We start from the raw sequence: 26,246 nt of genomic DNA on the forward strand, positions 1-26,246 counted from the left end.
GTGGTAATGTTCAAAACTAATGAAAGCAATAGTAATGTGATCGGTGAAGGCAACCCTGATGGCTCTAGTTCCAGCAATTCTTGCAGTTTCTGAGGGTCTGCTTTAAAATGTCTGCAAAACAGACATTGACTTATTGCAAAACAGACCTCTGACTTGTTGCAAAAGATGGCATTTCAACCCTGAAATGTAGCATCTTGGGTTTTGGCAAGGTTTCATGTAACACTCTACAAACATCAGATGATGTTTTACAAATAATGAAGAACTCAAAACAACACGTGGCATATAGAGGTAACATTTCAGAGGAAATGTATATTCAGAAACCTTTGCCCATGGAAGGAAATGTGGAGGTTTAGCTTCCAATTATTTTTTTCATAACTTTTAATTAAAAGTTAATTTATATTTTAGAATTTCAGTGCATATATTTGAACACACGAACACATGTGCCAGCACTGCAGAAGATTTACAGAAGTTGCTTTCTATCTTGCCAGTAATGGATAACTGGAAAAAGCTTATTATTTTAAAGAAATGTACTAAAAGAGAAGCAATGTCTTGCCAAAGACATTATAAAACTATAATGTCTAAAACCATATAAACTATATAACTGTAGGCCTTTTTTTTTAAAAAAAAAAAAAATAAGGAACAGTTTAGATATCATGCTATGATTTGTTTATGTGAATTGCTTGTACTTTCAAGACACAGATTTGGAGTTGCAGATTTGGCTGGACAAATTACAGAGCAAAAAATGTGAAATTTGGGAGCTGCAGACACCAGATTTACAAAATCTGTGGCTTTGCCTCATCACAAGCTGGCTTGCCAATTTGAAAAGTAAGACATTATATGCATTATGAATGAACTTGGTATTTGAATTACATGCTGGGTTTTATCAGGTAACTTGCTGCAAATTAAAAATTCACTGCTCTCAGTTATAGGGCAATTATATGTTCCATCCTCCACCTGTCTGCTAATAGCAAGAATAACAAAAAGCACTGAAATCCTGGAGAAATGAGGCATGGCTAAAGGGCAGCTTTCACATGCTCCCCTTGGTGAGGGTCAGATGTGCACACGCCATTCATGAGAGCTCTTCTAACCTGTCTGCTAAACCTGTAATTACGGTGGTTCCTCAAATGCCCCTGGCAACCTGCTGCCCTTTTAATTCTCCCTTGCTTCAAAGAAGCAGATCCTGCTGACCTTGATAAATGGGGGGGGGGGGGGGGGGGGGGGGAAGAGAAAAGAAGAGAAAAGAAAAGGTTAGCCTTACTTACAAAACAGGAACTTTTGCATAGTTTTTTGTTTTTCTCAATGTGTTTGCGAAGCTGCTCCTGTTCTTTGGACTGTAGCCAATTTGCCTAGGCTGTGTTGAAGGGCTGTGCCCAGAGCTGCATGGGGACTGCACCACTGCACCTCACAGCTGGTGGAATCTCCCAGGTCTTACAAGAGATGCTTGCCTGCGGTACCGATGGAGAGGTTTGCCTTTTCTGCAGCCTTCTTATGTTGCTGGTGTGCCTGGTTACTGAGACTCACAGATCCTTTCTGCTGTGTTTTGTCCCCACAGTACGTGTGCTTTCCATTCTCTAAGCTTGTTTCATTTCACTTTTCTCACCTGAATTGATTCTTAATTTGTTGTTTAGTCACTTTCCTCCTATTGTTTCTGAGTCCTGAACTGAGTTCTGATGGGCTTCTGATCTCCTACACTCCCCTTGCCCAAGAGGCCTTGTTACTTAAAGGCTGAATGCAGACACAGGCAATAATTAGCATTTAGAGTTCTGTAATTTCTAACTCCAATGCAGAATGTACACTATGTCTCATATGCTTTTCTTCGAACAGCATTGTACCAGCTTGATAGAAGGAGTAAAATTGTTATCTAAGAGTAAGCAACTGCCTGCCATTTCTCTCTCTCCTTATTGTTACCTTTAACTATGTTTGTAGCTATCACCTATGTTGCAGGAATTTTGGAAGAATTACAAACTAAAAAGCATATTTTTCTTTCTCCATTAGTGCAAGTGGGAGCTTCTCAAACTGTCACAGAAGGCATTCAAAAGCAGACTAGAGCCTCTGAGGTCAACTTCTGGCTGACAATTCAGTCACAGCTGACAAGACTCCTCCTACCTCTAGTGATTTGCCTCATCCCCATAAATTAAACAGGAAAGCTCTGCCTGAGGTTGCATCCAGTGTTGCCTTGCAGCTGAATTTTGCAAAGGTAGGTCAAGATCTACTGTCCACCACTATGTTTGTTTGTTTTAATAGAGTAAGCAGGTATGGGATGAGCCCAGATGGACAGTCCCACAGGATCCAAAATGGATCATTGCTCACTCTCTCTCTCTCTAGCTCTGTCTAATACATTATTTTAAAATAGATATTCAAAACCAAGCAAACTTAAGCTTACCCCTTTCAATTTTCCAGTCTTCCTCAACCCTTTCATTTCTCTTCCTGCCTTCCTTATTTTTCAATAACTTAATACCTTCTGTAGAAACTATTGTTTTGTTTCATATTTTTTTGTCTGAGTTTAGACAGACAGCACCATCTAGCCACTGTGACAATGTCTAGAATTGATTTTTTTCATTCATTTGAATAAAGATTTTACAAACACACACACATAAATAAATAACATACAGCTACTATTACTGAAATGTAAGCGCTGCTTGAACTGTGACATTTCATTAATTTATACAAATATGAGCATTCAAAAGTTAGGTTCAAATTAAAATACCAAAGTACAGAAGTCCTGGATCTAAACCACATTGCTAACAGTCACCTCGAGTAAGGACACTGTACCAACCCTCACCACTATACAGTCAAGTGGTTAGATGGCTTTAAGTATTACTGAATTATCCCAAAATATGTTCTGGTCTGTCAGCTGTCCTCTTGTGTTGAATTTCAAATTGCATATTGCATCCCAGGCTTTGTGAAACAGGCATTAAAAACATTGGAATAAAAGAACAAGGCATTAAATGTTGATGCTTTTATTTAAATCACTCTTTAACCTCATTAATTAATTTAAAATTGTATAGAATATTTCTGTTATGACTTACAAAGTAAAATTATAATTTTAAAACTAGTAAAGTAATATAGTAAAGTAAGGGTATTTGAGGATATGAGGAATAGCTGTTTAGTGCTGAATTTGATCACAAATACAGTAAAACTAGGAGAATCTATCATATCTTGGTATTTTCAAACATGGCAAGCATATGTATTATTAACGCTTCTTTATTAACACTTTTTCAGCAGTGAAAAGTACTATTCTTTCAGAAAAGTACTCTTTGTATGCATGACTTTGGAGGTAGTTGTTTAAAACAGACTGGAAACAAGATAGTCTGTATGAACACCATCTATTAGCCCAGCTCCATTATTATGAACAAACCAGCAAGGAATATCAATGCCATGCTTAGGATCTTTTCTGTAATCCTTCTGCCAGCCCCTGAAAGGTAAAATACAATCACAGAAGTAGTGAAGCAGAAAAGACAAATTGACACGGTAGTCTTTTCTAAGGACTTGATTATATTTTACCTTGTTACTGTCAGTTCCTTGTTTTTAATAATCATCGTGGCATCTGGTTTCTTCGGATCGGACCCAGGATGGATTTCAAGTATGGTGAAGTCAATGGGGTGGAAAAATTGTCCTAAAAATAGAAGCCAAAATTACCATTTCAGACATGTTACACATACGAAATCAGAAACAAAACAAACTTAAACCCCAGAATTTCTACATTCCCATGCTGTTTTCCAAGTTCTCTCAGGGTTTTGAATGCATAAGCAAACACCAAATTTGGTGCAAGGTTGAACATATGCCTATGGTATTATTTAATTTTTATGAACTAGAATTCTGGGCATATCATTTGGATGTAGGTTCTAACTTCAGAGTGCTAAGTAAAATTGGTCTGTTCTAGATAGTCCTTAAGATAGCCTTGCTTTGTTTCTTGCCTATTCAGTTGTATTTATTACACACTCTCCAAGTCTTTAACTTTTTTTTTTACTTTTTTTTTTTTTTTTAAATCAAATAATACATGTTGATCTCTGAAATTACTTGATAGGATTATCCTCAGAACAAGCCTGATATCTAAGGAATTTTCACATCCTGACAGGATTAGCTTTTGGACACTTTTGTCCTGCCTGGGCTGATGTAGGATGCTCTTGGTGATTTAATGAGTGCTGTAATGAGTACAGAGGCAAATTCAAAGATGACGAACATAATGATGAGATGCGTAAGTCAGTAACACCGTGTACCCACACATTATGTGGGCTTTTCTTGACTTGCCTTTCTATTTGCAATTCATATCACAGCAGAATAATGTTTGTATCTGGACAAGTCCTTTACTCTGAGGAGCAGAAAAGCATAAAAAACATCCTTTTTCTGCTCTTTTTCTGTTTCATTACAGCATTTCCTAAGATTCCTGAACCTAACATACTATCCCTGGTATCTTGGCTCATTCTCAGACCTTCAAGCGCATTACCAAAATTCAGAAAAGTTCACAGAAATTCGTTATTTACCACAATAAATAAACTTACTGACCCCAAAAATCATTTTCTGTGCTTACCTGATTTTGTAAGAGAAAATCAAAAAGCAAGTAAAATGTCTGCTATCAGATGAAGCGTAACATTTTCCAACAGAGGATGCACACCACAAAACCCACTACTCTGGCAGAAAACGGGATTCAATGAGGCCTTAATTTTCATTCCTAAAATACCAACTTTGTCTTCTATTAAAATAATGTTTTCTAACATTAATATAATCCTAAATAATACAAGGTATCGTGTGATTTTAATGTATGATTAAGTGGTTGAGTCACCATCCCTGGAGGTCTTTAAAAGATGTTCAGATGTAGAGCTTAATGATATGGTTTAGTGGAGCACTTGTTAGTGTCAGGTCAGAGGTTGGACTAGGTGATCTTGGAAGTCTCTTCCAACCTAGATGATTCTGTGACAATTCTGTGATGATTCTGTGATGATAACCAATCAAGAGATACCTTAACATCTTCATTGCATACAAGGGTACACTAACTGAGGTTTGGCAAATTTTGACCAATGGGTAAGCATGTGCATTTTCCAAGTGTTTGTACTTAGGAGAAAGGTAAAGGGGGAGATCAAACCATCCAAGAGTCTGGAGGAATGGTGTAGTAAGAAAAAGAATCTGTAGGTGGGATTTAGCAAGATAAGAAGTTTAAAAATGCCAGTGAGAACCATGGGTGCTAGTGATTTCAGCAACAGGAGAATTTAAGAAAAGATAATGTATAAAGCCAGAGCCCAGAGTATTTTGTCAGAAATCTTCATATGGTTGATTAACGTTATCTCAATTTCCTCCTCTGTCTCAGTTCACAAAGGCCAAATACAAGATTGCGTCTGCAAATTAGGTAGCCTCAAGGAAAGAAAATGATATTCAAAATGCCAAATGAAGTCATACCTAATAATCCATGGGTCTGTTCAGACAGTTTATGACTTTTCAATGTATACAGTCCTAAGAAATCCTGGTGGAGAGGATGTTTCTTCCATACTTGGTGCAAAACAATAACAAATGATGCACCGTCTCCCATTGAGAGCACCAGATTTTTTTCCTTGTTAATTATCAAAGTTAAACTGAAAAGAAATAAAAAAATATATAAATTAAAAAAAAAAAAACAAAAAACAAAAAAACAAAGCTTAGGGTACTAGGTTAAGAGTTAACAGCAGTGATAAGAAAACCAATAAATGAAACAGGTAAAGTAAGTGTGACTTTATAACTTAGTGTTTTGTTGTTATTTTAATAAAGTTGTTTAGTAGTTCAGTTGATGTGAATCTGTGTGTGTTCACAGGCAGTCCAAGACACACTAAATTACAATGTAAAAGGCTACCTAGCCTTTAAACTTTTCAGCAAGGTGTTTCTGCCAAAACTCTTCCCATAACAGCACAATTAATCGCAGACATGGTAGTGAGATATAGATATTGCACCTCATGCTCAGTATTAAAAATGTTATTGATAAAACAATCACTTTCTTGCCTGGATATTACCTGCCCCATTTTCTCTTTGTTTTTCAGAAAAGACAACAACTGAAATGCCTAGGTTGGTGTTAGGATAAAGAATATTTGCTTCTGATAATGACAACTATGTTGATGATATCAGTGACATAAAAAAAAAAAAAAAAAAAAGTATCCTAAATCAGAGTTTTGCTCTGGAACTCTTTCTGTTGCAGTGTTGTCCTTTGAGAGAGTGATTGGTGCTAAATCACAATGAAAATGTAAAGGAGGAGAAGATACTGCTATTTCTTTTCTAAGCTTTCTTTTGGACAGGTATTAATGACTCTCTAATAGATACATAGAATCATAGAATATCCCAAGTTGGAAAGGACCCATAAGGATGATGCAGACTGGGAGCAGAACTCATTGAGAGCAGCCCTGCAGAGCAAGATTTGGGGGTTCTGGTGGATGAGAAGCTTGACGTGAGCCAGCAGTACGCACTTGCAGCCCAGAAGGCCAACTGTATCCTGGGCTGCATCAAGCGTGGACAGCAGGTCAAGGGAGTTGATTGTCCCCCTCTGGATGGGGCTTTGGCCAACCTGATCTAGTCCGTGGTGTCCCTGCCTATGGCGGGGGGTTGGAATTAGATTATCTTTGAGGTCCCTTCCAACCCAAGCCATTCTATGATTCTATGATTTACACCTTCAGTGTTTGCAAGTCAAATTTTGCACTTACTTATTACAAGCAGGTAAATTTACAAATAATCTTCAGCAATTACATAACAAAGTAGAGCACTGAATCCAGCATGATTTGAATCAGTATTTTTTTTTTCATTTTATAACCTAAAAGTATATTTTTATATATTTTTGATCAACCCCCCAAAAAAGAGTATAAAAATGTAACACTGGAATATGATATTCTTTCCGTAAGCCTTACCCTTCTTGTTGCAATGTGACTGAGTCAAGCCAGGTCAAAGCTGTCTTTTCATTGCCATTCTGAATTGTGATCTTCTCAGAAGTTACTGTCACTTTTAAATTCAGATATTTGTTTGCAATGCCAAGTTTTCCAAAATATGTATTTTGTGAATTTGCATCACTATTTGCTCTCTTATCACCAATGAGTTCTCCATTGACTGTGATGCCTAACGTAATACGGAAACAACAAATACTATTTTATAGATGAGATGTCAAAGAGTGTTGCAGTAGTTACAGCTCAACAAAACAAATCCAAATTGAAAAGTAGACCAGGATTACTTGTGCATGTTTGTGCAAAAGTATAGTAAAGGAATAGAGCTCTGGAGGCTGTTCTGTAGACACTTACAAAGATGACAACCACCTTATTGATAAAAGTTGAATATTTCCTAGACTATAAAATTTCATGATGGGCACAAATAGCCTGTGTGCCATCAGTCTCCATTTGCCACATAATCCATGAAATAGAAACCTGAGCATTATTTTATTGCTTCTACTTCTACTCACTGAAACAAATTACGTCTCTTAACTCCCACGGTGGTTTTCAAGACAGTTAAAAAGTTCATGTTGCTCCAAGAAGTGAAAACACAATCATGGTAATGGTACCCTATCACAGCTATAGTAACTTCTGTTAACTTTGCTGGAAAAATAGCACATATAATATAAAAAGAGAGAAATGGACTGAAAAATAAGACATTTTGATATAAGTATTCTGATTTACTGTTTAAAAATGATAAACTCACCTGTAACTGGGTCATTTATTAAACTTAACACATCGCCTGGTTTTTCATTGATATTGAAACAAATGGCATCCTCTTTTTGTGGCACTGATATAATGAAGTGTGGATCGCCATCAACTGTAAAGCAAATCACAGGTGTTTGTTTAGTGATACACAGGTTCAAAGCTCTACATGAACGTTTAAGGTTGTGGCAGTGTAGCTGATGCTGGGGACCAGCAGAACTGCACAAGCTGTGCCCAGCTTAGTCCAGCCCATCTGCCACAGGAGTAATGGGATCCCAAGGACCTGGGCTTCAGGCACACATTGCTAGCTCATGTTGAGTTTCTCGTCAACCAGCACCCCCAGGTCCTTCTCACTGGGGCTAAATCGGGAAGCCTAGACAATGGGAAGGGGGCTAACAAAATGATCATATATGATCTCAGCGACTCAATTGCTTTAAAACATTTTAGATATTTAAAGTAAATTGAAGTACTAGTCTGTTGTGAAAAACTGTCTGCTTTTGTGTAAAGGCATTGTCCAAAATACTTCAAGAATTGTGTGATTTAGTCTTAAATACCCACATGTGTTTTCCTTCTGGACAGACACAATTCAAATTAGTCAAAACTAACTCACCACTAGTATACCATGCGGGCCTTGATAAAAATAATGGTGGAGCTGCAGGGTGCAAAGAAAAAGAAGTTAGAAATGCTCACATCAAAATGGAATATTTACATACTATCTGCACCGAACATGTAAGATGTCAGAAAGTTAATATGCTAGGTAAATTGCAAATTCCATCCTGTTTTTTTTTTTTTTTTTTTTTTTTTTTCCAATAAAATGGAATGACAGTTTGTGTCCCTTTTGAATCAAGCAAAGCTTTAGGATAGAGACAGATTCTTTTGGTTTGAGTGTCCCCACAAAGCCCAAGCAATGTGTCTGTAGGAAGGCAAATGTCTCAGATTTAAGGATTAAGCTGTCTATCAATAAGTCTGGGTAGAAATGCAACAGCACTATACATTTAAAATTTCTGATGTTTTGACATTTGCTTTTGACAGGATGAATGTGAGACTTTAAAAAAAAAAAAAAAAAAAAAACTTGAGAAAACTAGAAAGCGATGGGGAGAGAGATTGAGAGAGATTGAGAGATCTCCTGCACTAAATCTTAAATATGACTCTTCTATTTCCAGCACTGTTCAACCAGCAATCTGAAGAGTCAGTTGCTGTCTCACTCTCTTCAATAAAAACAATTTCTCTTTGTATAAATAACTGAATATATTAATTTAGCCAGAGATGCTGACATCATAGTTCCATGCTTAATATAATTCCCAAGCAGATGCAAATTCAAGTCCATCCTCTGAAGCAGCTTTCCAGGAAAATGTTGGTTTGAGGAAATGGTATTTACTCCTTAACAACTATTCCACTGAGTATTTTTCAGATGTGGTTTTGTTCTGTCTTTAAGTGTGATTGTAGCAGTGAGGAAAAATTGTTAGTATTTGTTAAAATACAGTTGTAAACTCAGACAAAGCAGTTTCCATCTCCCCAGCAGTTTCAGTTGTCTGAATCAATTTCCTTTGATAGATGCTTCTTCATTCAGAAACTCGAATTAATGACTTACCCTGCATAACAACTGGGGCAGCTTGTGCTGTGAATGAAAGAAAACTTTATTTTAGAGGTGAAAAGAATAAAAGACAATCTCCCTCTTTCCATGAAAACCAACTCCTAAATCTTGTAGTCATGTATAAATTTCCAAATTAATTATAATAAAAAAAAAAAAAGTTTATTTAGATTTTTGTACTGCAACAAAGCAAACCATGAATGAATTCAACACAGTGTCATGAACAGGTAAAAAGCACAGACCAGTTTACAGCAAAAATGCTATTGCTCAAAAGGTATACAATTTGTCCTTAGGGCTGGGACAATTTGGTCCTTTTCTAATTCCCTTGTGCCTTGTTCCAAACTGTACTACTGGAAAGTCAGTAAGATTTATCCACCTGTTCCCAGGTATTTCTAGTCTTCTCTTTTTACATCTGAATCTATGGAACAGTGTCTGTAGATAGGGTGTTGTGCTGAATAAGCAACAACACAGCAACAATGAAGACACCTTTGTGTGGATGCTCGTCTACATGCAGGTATCTGGGAGCCAACAGTGCTAGCTCTGGAAAGCAACTTAATTGTACTGGGCCTGAATTTTGTGATGGTGGGATGCTGCAGTTAGGAAACAGAAAACAGTAATCACAACATTTTCTATCTGTAAAGTTTTTAATCTAATTATAACAGTGTCTTAATCTATAACACAATATTTTTGTAAAATCATTGGGGAATAAATCCACCTACAAGACTTAAAAAAAAAAGTTAGGCAAATTTAACAGGAAGTGTACATACCTTCAGCTGTTATCATGGGTGAACAGGAAGTAAAAGGAAGAAAAAGAGAAATTTACAGTTTAAGTTGTGTGACTAAACAAGAAGGATTCTGACCCTGTTAAAACATATTCTAAACAAACAAAAAATTAAACTGTTGTTGAATTGTCAAATTCTACCATGTATCTGCAGGTTTTTAAAATTCCATTTCTTCCCAATCATACAATTCAATATATACAGAGCAAACAGAAACACGGTGAAAGCAAAAAGCTGTTATGTGGGCAGCAAATCCATAATTAACTATGCATATAACAAGAGTACCATTAGTAATTGCTTTGTCATCATGTCATTTACATATCACAAAGTGGTCCGTATTGGTTTTTACTCTTTTGCAATTTTTCAAGGCATTTGCTTTATTCTACAAATATTGACTGGATGATTCAGTAATCCTGTATGTGATTCTAGACTCCAGTATGTGTGAAAGTTATTTTTTTCCTTACACAGTGGGAGTGCTTTGAGTATATTCTTCCATTATCACCGTGTATACTTTCAACATACATAGAGGATTTTCTTGACAAGAGATTCAGATAAAGGCCTGAACTGAAGGTCACTGTAAGTATATGCCATTTCTGTCAGATGTTTGCATGAGTTTTCCATCTCATAGTGTTCACTTGCAAACTACAAAGTCATTATGCTGTATAATGACTTGAATGTTAAGTTAAATTTGTGTTTAATGTCAAATTAAACAAGTGTTTTTGTATCAGTATCCCATTAGGATAATTACAAAAAATAATGCAAAAAAATTATCAGCACCATGCCTGTAGAATTATTGCATTTTGTAGGGTACCTAGCAATTAACTGGCTTATATTCCACTTGAAAGAAACCCCCACTAACCTTCAGTAAGCATTTCTGTTAAGCTAAAAAGCCTTAAAATAAGTCTTGGTTATCACACCAAATTCAGTAGATAAGCAAGTTTTTCATTTAGAATCCAGCACAGAGCCTAGACAGAACCTGGGAGGAACTAGGGCAAAACTAGGGGCAGGAGGCAAGGGTTTCAGGAAAAAATAATACATGGTAATAGATGAGATTGGAAAGCCTCACAGGAGGTTTGGCAAACCTGTTGAATTAGGGAGATAAAGATACCTCAAACAACAAATATACATTATAGTAGAATGTCTTTGGGGGTGCAGTGAGAAGATAGGTAGTATTTGTCTTACTTTGCTCTCACTAAAGAGGAATAGAGTTATTCTTTTTCACACAGGTGAAACAGACATGCTGAATTGTATGAAAGTATAATGATTTACTGAGCAAGGAGTTAATCATTGGCCAAAGTATCAAAGGAGATGAGAATAAATTGTATGCTTTCAATAACTGTTTTTCTTTCTGCAATATATGTGTTTTACAGGTATTATTGTCATGATTTTACAACCTAAAATACTCTGCACAAGGAAGGTCTCACGGCAATAGACCCTTTTCATGTAGAAAGATGTTACTACAATTACCTCTAAGCTGAAGTATGTAAAAACATAAAGGCAAAAGTGATGTGACCAAAACTGAATATAGCTGAATTATTAGATTAGAAATGCTTCTTTTTAAACGTAATATTTATACATTAATTTTTAAATACATTGATTTTGAATTTATAATATTTTACCTGTATGAATTAGTAGTGAAGGATGGTTTGATGGAAATGAGCTTTAAAATGAAAAGTAATTTTGCATAAGCCATACATATACAAGGCTTTGAAAATAGATTTTTCAGATGCATGTTTAAAACAGTGCCCCACACAAAGCCTTTCTTTTGGGAAACATCAAAGGAATATTTGGCTTCCTTGATAAAGCAAAACTGTGAAAATGTCTATACCTTCAGTCGTTTTATCAGCAATCCCAGCTTGATTGTCATAGTCTTCTGGCTTTGTTACCACCATGGATGTCAGTGGTGTTACAAACTTGTACTTTAGTGAGAGATCCAGGACTTCAGCTGTAAGATTCTCCTTTTCTTCTCCTGTAGCTGCAGTGCTGAATACAGGGAGAGACTCCTGACATCAATGATTGCTAAATTACTGACTGAACTCTAATTTACATACTTTTCTTTAAAGCAAAATCATTTCTCTGCAGCTAATTTACCAGGAAGGTGTATTTGTTACAATCTAAAAGTATTTCTGATTCCCTTGGCTATCCAGTGGAGAAGGGCAAAATTGCTTTATATTTGCAGTAATTTAAAATAATGTAACTTGCTACTTGAAATAGGAATATTGAGGTTGGGGAGGAGAAGAGGAAATAGTTGTAAATTGCAGCTTTACATCCTAGAAGTTGCACTAGTCACGTGGCTTAATAGTTTCATTGAAAATGCAGTTCTAGATTTAATTACCGTTTTTCCAGGAGTTGTTCAATTGTGAGATAAGCCCAGAGCCTTTCAATGTAATCACCAAATATGTATTCCTGTTCTTGGAAAGCTTTAGCTGTTTGTTCTGCATCTTGTTGTGTAGTAAATGACAGGACATCATTAGCCTATTGGAAATAAGGAAACTTAGCAGCAGCATAAGTAGCCAGAGATATCCAGAACTTTTCAAAATCAAGACCTTCACACCTGGTTCATATTAGAAGTAGACCTCTATATTTAGAGGAAGGCATACCAAATATTCAGCTGTCTTGGCCGTCAGTTTTCCTCACTCAATGAAGACTATTGCCTGTGAACACTAAATATCCTACCACCAGATAGGATTCTTAGGCAAGTAACCTGCAGTTGCAAAATTAATGCCTTTAGTGCATTTACTTGTTCCATATGTAGTAATACATCTTTCCACTGAGATAAAGACATACCTGTAAATATTTCAAGTTTTGCCAGCTCTGAATACTTGGATATTTTGCATAGCATTTATTTAACCTTACTCAGTTAAATACATACATACTTACACCTTCACCTTTCACATCTACAGTCAAACTGTTTTGGTTGATGTCTGCAAAGCGTCCAGCCACCACAATCTCAGACCCATCATAGAAATGCTTAAAACTGTTTTTAGTTAAGCCTGATATTTCATTTTCTGGGTAGTGTAACTCCACATCCATGAGCATGGGATTGGACACCTCATCATAAAAACCCTGCAGGATAAAAAGAGAAAAACATCTATTTTTTTTATTTATTTCAGTGGTAGATCTGTACCCAGACATGTCCTACTATTTCAGTAGTAAAAACTTAGAATGTATTTTAGAATAAATATGTAAATATTCAGTTAAATCTCAGAGCACAAGGCCTAAACATCTGCAAAAAAGGCAAATGAAAAAGAACATATTGACCCTTCAAGCCTCACTAAGACAGAGGAAAAATATTCAAGAACAACATGCTGTGGATGATGAGTTCAATCAGTGTTAATCAAGAGGAATCTCAAGATCCTCCCGTTAGATAAAAGTGTTTCTAGACCTATTCCCTGAAAAGACTGAAATCATAACATAAACCAAAGGAGACTAGGTATTAGATTTTGACTGAGCTTGTAATGAAAACCAGTATAAAAATTATTTGGTCAATCCTTCCAATGGATGGTATTGCATGTATTGCAATGGATGGTATTGCAATCTTTCCAATGGATGGTATTGCTATAAAATGCTTCAGAAGTATGGTAAGGTACACCTGCTTGCACTTGCTGGACTCTTAAACTCTGTCGTTCTCCTCTTCTCTTATGACATTAACCACATGATCTGTGGGGTATGGGAGACAGATACAGTGATTGCAGCAATTTTGCTTATATGATTTGGCACACAACGTGTCCTTCAGAACCATGTCTTTTTCCACCCTTTGAACACTCTTTCATAGCCTAGGGACTCATCTCCCTTTTACAGTCCTTCCACTTTCTCCTTTTATAAAGGAAATTAAATGCAACCAATATTCTGATTACAGCATATTCTTGATTGTGTCAGTACCAGAGTACACTTTGGGCTTTTTGTTTACTTCAAAAAAAAAAAGTCCAATAGCCTAAAGTCAGCCCTCCGAAAGTCCAATACAGTGGTTTTACTGGTTCCCTTCCTGGCCCCGCCAAGAATAGAGAACTCCACCATTTCGTGGTCACTCTGCCCAAGACTGTTCCCGACAATCACATCCTCCACCAGTCCTTCTCTGTTTGTGAAGAGAAGGTCTAGCAGGGCACCACCCCTGGTAGGTTCACTAATCAGCTGCGTCAGGAAGCTATCTTCCACTTTCTCCAGAAACCTCCTAGACTGCTTCCTCTGGGCTGTGTTGTGCTTTAGATTTAGATGTAGAACTTAGGGATATGGTTTAGTGGGGACTGTTAGTGTTAGGTCAGAGGTTGGACTCGATGATCTTGAGGTCTCTTCCAACCTAGAGATTCTGTGATTCTGTGAAAATAAGAAATATCTGTATATTTACCTGAATTAATACATCTCTCATCTAATTTAAATTGGAATTACTGTACCTGAAGTTGTAAAGCTGAATCAGAGTCAGGATAAATCCGACGGGCCAATCCTTTATTTTCTAGTGCCATTTTCTCTAAGAAACCATAGTCAACACCATAGCCAAAACCAAGATTGTATAAAGGGTATTTTCCTTCAATGGCTTTTTTCACATGTGTCCGAATGTCCTCAGTATTTGATATGCCTACATTAAACCATAAGAAAGGTTAAGTTTCTTCATAGATAGATAAAATGAAATGTAATTAGTGGTGTTTGGATTTCTTAAGAGGCACTATCAAAGAGCTGATTAGTGGCATGAAGCTGGTGTAGCAGCAATTAAATAATGAAAAAAAAAAACACCGCATCAAAAGTCAAAGATGATAGAAAATTTAATTGAGTGGGTTTTGTTAGTTAATTCAGTCTGTTAACAACACAAACTTACCTACATTTGGTTGGCCATCTGTTAACATGATAATTATAGAAGCACTTCTCTTGGGCACAAACTTTTCTTCATGAGCAGCATTCAGTATCTCAATTCCTTTCATCATACCACCATATAAATTTGTCACTGCAAGGTAGACAGAGAAATTTGGCTTCAACAGAGGCAGTCAAAATAAAGGACCATTTTTCACAGGAATCTGACAAGATGTCACTACATTATAAAGAGGAAAGGTGTAGGTTTGCTAGCAGGAGGATGTTTAGATACAAAAATAACCGAGCTTTGGAAACATAAGGAAAAATAGATATGCACCGAGCCAATTTTAAGCTCAGGAGTGTCCCATTAGTAATAATTTTTAAAGAAAGATGTAGTATTGTGTTCACAGACTGAAATGATAAATTAACTTACTCAATAACCTATTAGCAACTCCGGTAAAGTACTTACTGCCTTCAGTGTCAATGCCCCGAACGAACTTCCTTGCTTCATCCAAATTTTCAGGAGTGGCCTTGATTAATTTTTCTTTCCAAGTGTGTACATCACTACCAAACAGTATGAAATTGAAGAAATCATCATCTCTAATGTCATCTAAGATTTTTAGAAGTGCTTCTCTTGTCTATAAGAAGAAGAGATTTTAACATATAGTTCAACTGTAGAGAAATTGGTGCTTGTAGGTGTTACATGCCTTATCTGTCAGGTACTTTTTTCTTTTGTTCCTTTTACACAGAATGTTTTGCACAGGTTCTGAGCTTGTTCTATTCTGTCTAGTCCTGTGTCTGTTTCAGAGTAACTCTAGAGAAATCAGACAGTTGCAATTACATCTGGTAAATCTGTGTAGCTGAGAAGAAAATCAGGTCCTGTGTCAGATTGTTGAATGAGACAAGCTGGCATGGCAAATTTAAGGTGTTGGGAAATGGGCAGTTACAGGTTCATGGAGAAGTCCACATGTGAGAAGCATAGATATTTTGATTCAGTGCCAAAAACTTAAAGTTCTGAGCATTAGATTAGAGTGAGGAGTCCTAGCTATGAAAAGAGCTGCTGCTTCCTGGAGGAGACAGAATGAGCAACACAGATAATGCACATAATACCATAGAAGCATTTTATTTTTGGAACTGTACAGCACATATGAGATACCTCTCTGAAAATGTAGATACCTGAATACTTTGAAATAATGAAATTTCTAAGTAAAATATAAACTTAATGTATAGAATTTTGTTCTACAGTAAGACATTGATCTAGTTTTTACAGTACAGAGACTTAGCAAGGCTGCAGCATAAAAGCACTTAGTGTAACTTCTTCACCCTAAGTCACCATGTCCCTTCCACCACAACAGAGACTCTTCCATCGGGACTCGATAGTATTGTAATAACTTACCTGTTCTATTTCTCTTCCAGACATTGAGCCACTAATATCTATTACAAAAATAATATTCTTGGGCAACTGTGGAAGATTTGTTGGTGCAAAGAAGTGTACAAAGTAACCATTAACAATCTAAAAAAAAAAAAAGATAAAATGTTAACAAACCAATAGCTTTTTTTATATTACAAAGATAAAATGGATAAAGAATAAATTATTTTGATTTAATCTGTAGCTCTTGAGTGGACTAACAGGCTTTAATAGCCCTGACCAGTCTCACCTCTGTCTGTCCATGGACCCCATTGATCTGTATCCCATCCTGACTGACTTTCCACCTTCACCTCGGACTGCCTCATCACCACAGATATGCCTGATGACCTGGACTCTTGTCTGAATTTGAATTCTTTTTCTGGGTCTGCCTTGCTCAGATTCTGTGGGAACTGGGCTCTTGGGTGCTGAAGCTGTGTTGTCACAATCAACTCCCTGCCCTTTAGGGAATAACTGGCTTTCACTTCTCCTTGACATTTACCATGCAAGCTAAGACCATTCAACAGTGCAAAACTGTCAGCTGTCAAATTTACCTGCAAATTATCTGGAGTTGTTCTCTTCACATCATATTTTACAGTAAAATCTCCATCCAAGAGAGACTGCGAGCAATTTGCACAGGTTCGCTGCTGATCAAGAGTTGGCTTGAAAGAAATATGCCCCTGAAAAGAAAAACCTTCAGGAGATCTGAATCTTAGCTGAAAACTTTTGCAAAACACAAAGAAGTTTGTAATTTCCTAAGACTGGTATATTTATATTCACAGACATGAGAATAATCTGTTTTATCTATTGAGGTATTAATTTGTATTCATATTTATTGATGGGTAACTGATATCTCAGGGCTGCTACCTAGAGCTCTCCATATGTTTTCTTCTTCACCTTCCTTGTTTTAGCCCTTCACGCTGAACGATAGCTTTGATAAGGCTGTTGGGCAGTCTATGACTTAGGACTTCTCCTACCACCTCCATACATGAGAAATCTACTTGCTACTGACTTCGTTCTTCCATAGGAAATAGTGAAGCTGGTATCCAGGTTTACAACTGCTGCTGTGGGACAAGGCCTGCTGCTCTGGGTATAGTTCCATGTTAGTAGCTGGAACTAAGTGGCTTCTGAACTGCATGGAGATGGCCTTGCTAGCATGGAATTCACAGTTAATTTGCACAGACAAGCCTTTATTTTTTATCCGCTCACTTCCATTGCTAGCCATTACAGCACTTTTGCACTTATAGTATTATTTCAGAGTTATAACTATAATAAATAAATTATGGAAGGCATTAGGCATTGTACCTTTTTATCTGAAAAAGTTTTTTTAATGACGTTTTGCAGATCATTGGTGATGAATGTTCCTTCCGCTTCCAGCTCAGTGATGCCTTGTGGCTCAAAGATACTTATATCAATCTGAAATATTAATTGAAAATTATTTTTATTGACTCTCCCACAATATATCAATTTAGTCATTTACAGGAAGGTCAGAAGGCAACTATGGGTATGTAAGAGAGATTTTCTTAAAAGAAAAAGAAATGTACTTTTGTAATTTACAACAGAAGTCCAAAACCACACTTGTGTGGATACGCTATCAGCCAAACATACCTTTTCCTACATAGAGATTAAAAACAAAATTAGAAAGAAAATAAACATTTATGCTTTTATGAAAATGTAACTCATTTGAAAATTAGTTAGTGGAATTCTGTCAAATGTCAAATAAATACCTAAGTCCTTCTAAAATATAACCCTGTCATTAGCTGTGAGCCATGCCTACCTTTGACATACATTTCAGTGTACCTTTTATCATATTGTGTTTAAAATAATGCTTTATGAATTTCCAGGTGCTGAGTTTTGTAATGATTTTTTACACAGATTTTTCTGGGCAAATAAAGGAGAAGGAATTTGCCTGAGGAATGGTTTTTAGCAAGGTAGAGAGAAGTGATCAGACAGTTTGGGCACGCAAAAGCAACGGTCTTCAAGAATACAATATATATGTATCACTGCAATTTAGCATGATGTAGTTTCACGGTGGTATGAGAAAGGCATAGTTTATGCAATGAAGGTATTTTTAAGAGCTATTCTGCCCCAAGGCAATTAAAATGCCTTGGGCTTTTCAGTTTTCTGTATATCATTAATTTTGAAGGCTTAATAGTTGAGCTAACTTGCCAGGCTTACAAATAAAAACCTGCAGTAAAGCATGTTGGCAGGGACTCCCCAAATGGTTCACTGGAAATATTATCATGGGCCTTTAGTTCATCTGTGGGCCAGTGGGAATGACCGTGGTACTCCACTTTCAACAGAATCTCAACATCTTTTAAGTTACAGTATCCAGTTTGACACAGATTGACATCTACCTCAAAGTCTTTGACAAGCTGCTTCGGTTTTACTTTGATGAACATCTCATATTTTCCAAACTGTCGCTTCAGCAGTTCCTCATATGTGAGTTCAAAAGTGACTTTACTGGCTGCTGCAATGTTGACTGAAACAGTGAACTTTTCTGTTTTCCTTCCTGAAGCCCTGTATTTAAGTGGGTAAGAAGAATATTATCCTTTTTCACAGTATTTACTGCTTGGGTTTGGTTGGTGCAGGAGTAAAACAAAGATGGGAATTTTGATGTATTGCTAAAATCATGGTCAAACAGTGTAGAATTTATTTAAATTTGCCAATGAACTTAATCCCAGGAACAGATCATATGCAGTTAGCACAAGCTGCAGAAACAGTTTATCCTTAACTGCAGATACAGCCTGTTCAGTCAGAAGTTGTATTTCTTTCTTTATAATTAATATTACAATAACTCTAAATTACTTGTTCTTTTCCTTTGGTCCTGTAAAAAGCAAACTTCAGAAATATGCCAGAACAAGGTATTACAAATCTCACAATTTGCTACAGGATGATGGTGTGGGAGCCACACCAGACATCATTCTTACTTGACAAGACCAGCAGTCTGTCCCTTTGAAACAGCTTTCTCATACTCCTGTTTGGCAGCTTCTTTTTCTTTTATATATCCAGGGTAAGTGACACCATCAATTGTCCTGCAGAAAAATTGCCTGGTTTAGCTGAATGGTTTGCACTGATACATGAAAAGTTATTATAGACAATTCTCTGTTTATTGATTGGTTTGCTAACAAGTATTTTCAGGAACGTGGTATTGCCAAGATTTGAGCATTTTCAATGAAACACAAACTAGCCTCCTCAGTGACTTCAGCTTGAATGAAGAGCTCTGTGCTCAGTACCTCAGAGAAACCAAAGCAAAATTTTCCTTGAAAATAATTAGATCAAAACTGGACTAATAGCAACACTGCTTATGCCTTCTGTATTCCTACACTTTAGCAAGCTTGGTCATCTCATCTCATCTCATCTAACAGAAAGCAGTCTACAGCTGAACATTTCATCCTTAGACTCCTTACACCATTAAGCAAGCATTTTTCACAGGGGATTAATCTCATCCTAAAATAAAAGGTCTGGCATGACTTAGAGTGATTGTCCCCTAAAAGCAACTGTTTCTTTTCACTGAAAATAAAACAGGCATAGTGTCATTAGCAGGGATGGATGTGTTTAAACTGAATTAAACTTAAAATGGTGTTAAAATTGCATAGTATTGCAACTAAGATAAAAATGTAAGGGAATGATTTCATTTATTTCCTGTTTTTAATTCAAATTTGATTTCAAAATGAAGAGAGAAGTTAAAATATAATGCCATCAGGGAAATTCAGTAATAGAGCTTTTCTTGTTTGATAAGATCAGAGTAAAGTAAATAGTATTTCTGAAAACGTGAATGGATCTCCAGATAAGATCTTCCATTCCCTAAGGTCCATGATGATGAATAAATACAATCAAAACTGAGTCATCTTTTTAATAGATGTACCAGTGTTTGCCTTTCCCTAGGTATCTTACATGTTAAGTTAATAGTATCAGAAAATTGCCCTGGGGACATTTAGAAATCAATCAAATAGCAAATTAAAAATGAGTGCTTTGTTTTTTGTTTTTCCAGTTGCATTTGTACAGATTTTGAGTTTACTCTAGTGATATTTTAAAAACTACACACATGCTGAAGTTGGTAATGAAGGCTGTTTTAGGGAGTTCAACATCAAAGAAGACTTCTTTGTGCACGTTTCCCCGATTGACAGCTCGACTGGTGATGACATTGCGGGCAAATCGGGAAGTTACTTTACTGTCAATTTTCATGCTATAGATTTCTATCCCATTGACAACCTGTGGATTGAAAAATGAAAAAAAGAGCTAGTTGTTATACTGATGTCTGTGTTAATCAGCCATAATAACATTTTTTAGAAAGAAATCATTGCAGGATAGTCTGTCATTCCAAAGTGAAACAGGAAAAACCTAATGCTAAAAAACAGGACACAGCTGTGTTTCCTTGGGTCTGTCACACCACCATGGTGGTGGTGTTCCAGGAGTCATAACAATAGCCCCTTTAACAAAACATTGCCACCACAGCAAAGATGCTACCAGTGTAAGAATTGTTTGTTGTTATTGGTGGTGGAGGTGGTGTGTTTTTTTTCTTTTCTCTCTCTACTGAGACTGTGATTTTTGTTTGTGATTAGTCAGAGACAGCACAACCAATGTACAGCTGCCTCACTGCCTTCGTAACTGTTATAATCAGTTGAGTGGCTGACCCCCAGAGCAGGGGCATAGAGTCATCTCATGTAAAAATAGACCTAACCAGTTCCAGATGAGCTTCAAATTCCATTTTGTTAGCCTCAATTTTCTCATAACTGGGGCTTATTTGCCTTTAAGCAAGAAAACGAGTAGGGCAAGACTGAATTTCTTTAAATGCTCAGGTGTAAGGTTGCTGGAGACTATATGAAAACACAGGCAGCAGCAGATGTGCCTCCTTAGGCAAGGAGGCAATAACAAGGTCTGCTTCCTGCAACAAAAGCAGCACTGTCAAGAAGCTTGTGGTTGTTATGCTAGGGCTGATCTCTGGCTAGTTGATTAAAAGGTCTTCCCAAAATCAAAGCATTTAGCACTGCTGAAGTGGCATTCAGATGACAAGTGGAATCAGCCTCAGAAATCTGGTCTCTTGTCCTCCTTACAAATAACAACATAAAACCAAAATGGTTGTTAGAGACACGGAGGTGACTTCAAACAACTTTGCTATCTATTAAAATATAACAAGAGGTTACAAAGAATTTTATAATTCTTTTTCCATCTACAGGAGTTTCCATCAGAGCTTGGAAAAGAACAGCCTCATTAGTCCTGCTGCCTAAAACAAGCAACTCAGGGCTCCTCCCCATGTCGCACACACTCAGAAATACGTTTGCTCAGACTGGGCTCACAGAAATATGCTGTGAACACCGTAAGAATATTCATGTTACCATGCATCTTTCACCATAGACTGAATGGAACCAAGCCATCATAAAAGACAAGACTACTCACCAAGTCATTTTCAGCATTTCGCTTCTGTAACGAGAAAAAATGGGAAAAAAAATCATGACTAAGGTATGACAGCTGCATTTATCATAGAATCATAGAATCATAGAATATCCTGAGTTGGAAGGGACCCTTAAGGATCATCAAGTCCAACTCTTGACACCGCACAGGTCTACCCAAGTTCAGACCATGTGACTAAGTGCACAGTCCAATCTCTTCTTAAATTCAGTCAGGCTCGGTGCAGTGACCACTTCCCTGGGGAGCCTGTTCCAGTGTGCAACCACTCTCTCTGTGAAGAACCCTTTCCTGATGTCCAGCCTAAACTTCCCCTGCCTCAGCTTAACTCCATTCCCGCGGGTCCTGTCGCTGGTGTTAATGGAGAAAAGGTCTCCTGCCTCTCGACACCCCCTTACGAGGAAGTTGTAGACTGCGATGAGGTCTCCCCTCAGCCTCCTCTTCTCCAGGCTGAACAGGCCCAGTGCCCTCAGCCGTTCCTCGTACGTCTTCCCCTCCAGGCCTTTCACCATCTTCGTAGCCCTCCTCTGGACACTCTCCAACAGTTTCATGTCCTTTTTATACTGTGGTGCCCAGAACTGCACACAGTACTCGAGGTGAGGCCGCACCAGCGCAGAGTAGAGCGGGACAATCACCTCCCTCGACCTACTAGCGATGCCTACTAGCGATGCCTACTAGCGATGCCTACTAGCGATTTAGACATCTTGTTCATGGGAATTCCTGTTGTCAGGACCTGTGGTGTATACATTTTGTCTTTTCAAACTAATTCTCCTTTGGAAGAAAAACAAGGCTTGTATCATAGCATAAAAAATGGTTTGCACATTTTTTTCCAGTCACACACATATCCTACTTATCAGGCAGACTCAGACTGCTTCACCCCACCAGCCTCTGATGCTAACACAAATACATAAGATGGCAATTCAGCAGGCTCACAGAGAGAAGGTCACTATGAAAGGCTGCAGGGAGAAAAAAAAAAAAAAAAAAAAAAAAAAACTGGTAGATTTTTTTTTGTTTCCATGTGTTTGCTCTCACAATGAGCGCAAATATCAGAAGCCCTACAAAAATATCGTGTACTCTCATGATCTGAAAGAAAGACCGGGTTTCAAAAATTCTTGCAGGATCATGTGAAAATAGCAGCTTGCACAACACAATTCCTGTAAGTGTGGTTGTAATGCGTTATCTCTTTTGGCTCCAATACGGTCACATTCTGTGCAAGTTTTTTTTTTTTCCATGTTTACATGCTCTACCAAATAGAGAGTTAAAGTTGCAGAGATAACAAGTCAGATGTATATCTTGGGTACATATCTGGTTACCCTGCTTTTGCTACCTTTCACATTTAGGAGTTCTACAGGTTGGAAATGGAGACACAAAGGATTTTGTTGTTGCTGTTTATTGTTTTTTGGTTTGTTTTGCTTATTTTGCATTTTTTTTTCCCAAGACATTACGTTAAATCAATGGTAATACAGAGATTTGGGGAAGACTGAGCAAAGAATCTACAGTTAATTTGAAATGACCTCCAGCAACACACAAGACTGAATGAAGTATTTGTGTAAATCCCTATGCATTGCATAGGAAAAATAAGGTGTGAAAATGATTTTGAAGTCACCAGCAACATTAAAGATTCCATCATTCCAAGTGACGCTGAATGGAAATCACATAGAAGAGAGAATAACGCAACTAAGCTCTGAAAACAGAACTTCCTTGTGACCTTTCTAGGAGTCTCACTGCTGCCAGGATGAGAGGGTTATGGAAGAAAAGCTGTGTCACCTAGAAATACATATTCAAATCATGTGCGCATGCTTTGAATATGTAGTTATAGGGATAGTTTTATTTCTAGAAAGAAAAAAATCCTACCCTTAATGGCTTTGTATATAGGAACAAGATGTACAAGTGTACTTAGGGGTCTTTGATTTCGATTTTTTTCAGTTTTCAGCTGCTTGGCTCTGCCAATTGTGTTTATCTGACTATGGCTTTAAAAGCAGCTTTGAAAGCCTGAAGATTATCAGCCATGTACCAGAGAGACTCCTAGCCACGCTTTGTCACTCATCACTAGCATACCACCTGCTCAAAGGAGCTAAGACAGGGTTTGGGAGAGAGGCCTTCTCAATATACAGCAATCTCCCATTTCAACAAAATTACATTTGCATAAAGTATAGAAGTATAGAACTGGGAAAATTGACCATTTTTTTCTGTAGTGTTCTGCATGTACAGGTGGAACACAGCACAGGGCTTTGACCCTTTCCTTTAGGAAAGCTTTAGCATTGCAAGACATATAGAGAACAACAGGTAGTATAGTAATCAGGAGGAACAAGCTACCTTATATCTGGGCTACATGTAAGATAAATAATAAGAACTCTTGGCATTTGTAATTTTCAGCTATAAATCTCAAGCTGACTTCAAAAAGATAGACATATTATTATCCTGATTTTCAAAGAAAAAGTTTTGGCAAAGACCATAACCTCGTCAACAGAAACTGACGGTAAATTGCTTTGTCCTGTTCTGCCCACTAACCAACAATGTTCCCTGAGGAGATCTGCCCTCTGTAACTTATGCAGGCTTTAATTACTGAGACACAGGAAATAATTTACTGAGATGAGGAGTAGTGGCCTGCAACTTAACTGAAAAAAATTAGGCAGAATATCAGAAGCACTGCCTTACTCAGCGATCTGTCAAAAAAAAAAAAGAATCTCGGACACAGATATATTCCATGTTATGCTCCCATAAATCTTAAACAAAATCATACTATGTCACTTGGACCATGGAGATGTTTATCTGGATGTCCTGTTATACCTCTGTTACATTTCTTTTCGAAGGCATCTTTTCACTGCTATTTTGCATTTCTATACAGGTACTATATAGTAGGTTCAGTTGCAGCACTAATTGCACACATCTAAATATAAAAGCTCTAAAACATTTTACCATTACATGGTGATGAAAAGGAAAACAGAGGAAAGTGATGTTTTAAAAAAGACAGGAGAGCTTCTTCAGAGCTAATTCCAAACTGGGGCTGATTAGAGGCAAACCATTCTGAGTCCCAAGTCTGATCTTGTGTTCACTGATAACAGAGAACACAAAGCTCCAGGTGGCACCACTGTATGAGCTATCTGGAAATTGTTCATAAATGGCAGGAAATTAATCTCCAAAGAATGGGAGTCGCACACATGGTTGATTACTTACCTTAATGTTTCTGACATGTGTTACCAAAAGGTCTGATGATGCAAAGGCAGGAATTGATAATAAAATACAAAGCAATAGACGGCTTTCCATTTTGGAAAAAAGTAAGATTCTAGTCTGAACGATACGCTTAAATAAATAATGCTTTGTTTACAGAGTGTTAATAGATAACCCTGTGTGAAAATTGGGATTAAACATTAGGCATACAGGAAAAATCAAACACTGAATTTTGATTTGCATGATCTACAGCATACTGCTACAAAACACTTGTGGGATGGCCAGCGTGAGAGTATGACTCTTCTATGTAATATCATCGGCAAACAGCAATTCAATAGCTATTTCTGTACAGGTGACTGATGTGAGAAGCAAAGTTGTTTTTTGCAATAGAAGGTGGTTTTGCAGTGGAAAATTACACTAACCTTGCATATTCAAACATGATTATGTGGCATAGCAGTGGGGAGTATGTTAAGCAGATAAGGGGAAGGTCCCACTGTCCCAAAATAAGGAGGATAGCTAAGAAAAACAAGATGAGGAGTATAAAATCAGTGAAAACAAAAATCATGGGCCCTCTAGTCACAAGAATGAAAAAAAAAAGGAAAAAAAGGAAGAGGAGGAATTAACGGATTGTCAAATAAAATTGTACATATATGGTACAGAAGGGCATCAAGTAGGTTGGGAACCTGTCATACTCAGCCAGTGAGGAAACGGGAGAAAACAAGTGTCAGGTAAGAGGGAATATAAGGTTATGATAAACTTTTACTGTGCACTTCTGCTTGCAGGACACCTGCCATTGCAATTGTGAATAAAACAGCCAGGCTCTGCAAAGCACTGGGGAGAAGGGAGGCTACCACAGACACCTCAGACACATGACAGACACAGCACACAGTACAGGCACAGTGATAACTGCTGATAACCTGGACCGGGAATTCCGTAGTACTTGTACTGTAGTACCTGTAGTACTCAGCCAGTGAGGAAACGGGAGAAATCAGGTGTTGGCAATACGGAATATAAGGTTATGATAAACTTCTACTGTGCACTCCTGCTTGCAGGATGCTCGCCATTGCAATTGCGAATAAAATAGCTTCACAGAAGATCCTGTCTGAAGAAAATTATTAAGATTTTTCTCACAACTGATTTTTATCTTTCTGCTCTAGACTCACCCCTTTTTCTGGACTAAAACTGTGTACCTTCCTAAAGGCTGTCACTGCCTCAAATTTATCACAGCTGTAACAGGGTGTGCTGTCTCTTGAACCCATTTATGCTTCTCTTCAAAAACTACCTTTTGTAATCCTGCATATCACTCAGGCACCCACTTCTGGTATCATTATTTGACACACATCCTAACTATCCCAGAAACTTCAAAGTTAATGCTTTCTTACTTGTCCTGAAAAAGAAAATTCATCCAGGCTGCAACTCTAGTCCAAGCTCACAGTTCTTGCATCTCACACAACTGATACCCATTTTCAGCC

The 26,246-nt window shown here is 37.3% G+C and overlaps 1 protein-coding gene and 1 long non-coding RNA gene across 2 annotated transcripts; one reads left to right on the forward strand and one right to left on the reverse strand.

The window, feature by feature from the left end:
* Positions 1 to 1,238: 1,238 nt before the first annotated feature.
* On the forward strand, positions 1,239 to 10,710 carry LOC119718291 (uncharacterized). Its single transcript, XR_005269229.2, has 3 exons — positions 1,239 to 1,551; positions 1,996 to 2,197; positions 10,476 to 10,710. It is a non-coding gene; the product is annotated as an uncharacterized lncRNA (long non-coding RNA).
* Positions 2,945 to 24,914, reverse strand: LOC101797614 (inter-alpha-trypsin inhibitor heavy chain H3). Its single transcript, XM_072044192.1, has 21 exons — positions 24,781 to 24,914; positions 21,595 to 21,618; positions 20,243 to 20,409; positions 19,125 to 19,229; positions 18,552 to 18,714; positions 17,500 to 17,610; positions 16,749 to 16,874; positions 16,186 to 16,302; positions 15,259 to 15,427; positions 14,818 to 14,943; positions 14,399 to 14,580; positions 12,888 to 13,073; positions 12,343 to 12,482; positions 11,836 to 11,990; positions 9,229 to 9,255; positions 8,248 to 8,289; positions 7,639 to 7,752; positions 6,861 to 7,065; positions 5,395 to 5,567; positions 3,505 to 3,616; positions 2,945 to 3,415 (listed from the first exon to the last, which is right to left on the reverse strand). Exons 1-21 carry the CDS (start codon positions 24,868 to 24,870, stop codon positions 3,286 to 3,288), a joined length of 2,664 nt encoding a protein of 887 aa, XP_071900293.1. The 5' UTR covers positions 24,871 to 24,914; the 3' UTR covers positions 2,945 to 3,285.
* Positions 24,915 to 26,246: the final 1,332 nt, after the last annotated feature.

The sequence above is a fragment of the Anas platyrhynchos genome, chromosome 13, assembly GCF_047663525.1.
Source record: "Anas platyrhynchos isolate ZD024472 breed Pekin duck chromosome 13, IASCAAS_PekinDuck_T2T, whole genome shotgun sequence".
In the NCBI taxonomy this organism is placed as follows: domain Eukaryota; kingdom Metazoa; phylum Chordata; class Aves; order Anseriformes; family Anatidae; genus Anas; species Anas platyrhynchos.

Bases quoted from the DNA above. Each gene is read 5' to 3' on its own strand.
- LOC101797614 (XM_072044192.1), bottom strand. From the start codon at position 24,870: ATGGAAAGCCGTCTATTGCTTTGTATTTTATTATCAATTCCTGCCTTT. The intron at 16,303-16,748 runs GTAAATTTGACA...TTTTTTTTTTAG, and splicing joins CAACTCCAGATAATTTGCAG to ATTGTTAATGGTTACTTTGT. The intron at 5,568-6,860 runs GTAAGGCTTACG...ATTTCTTTTCAG, and splicing joins GTCACATTGCAACAAGAAGG to TTTAACTTTGATAATTAACA.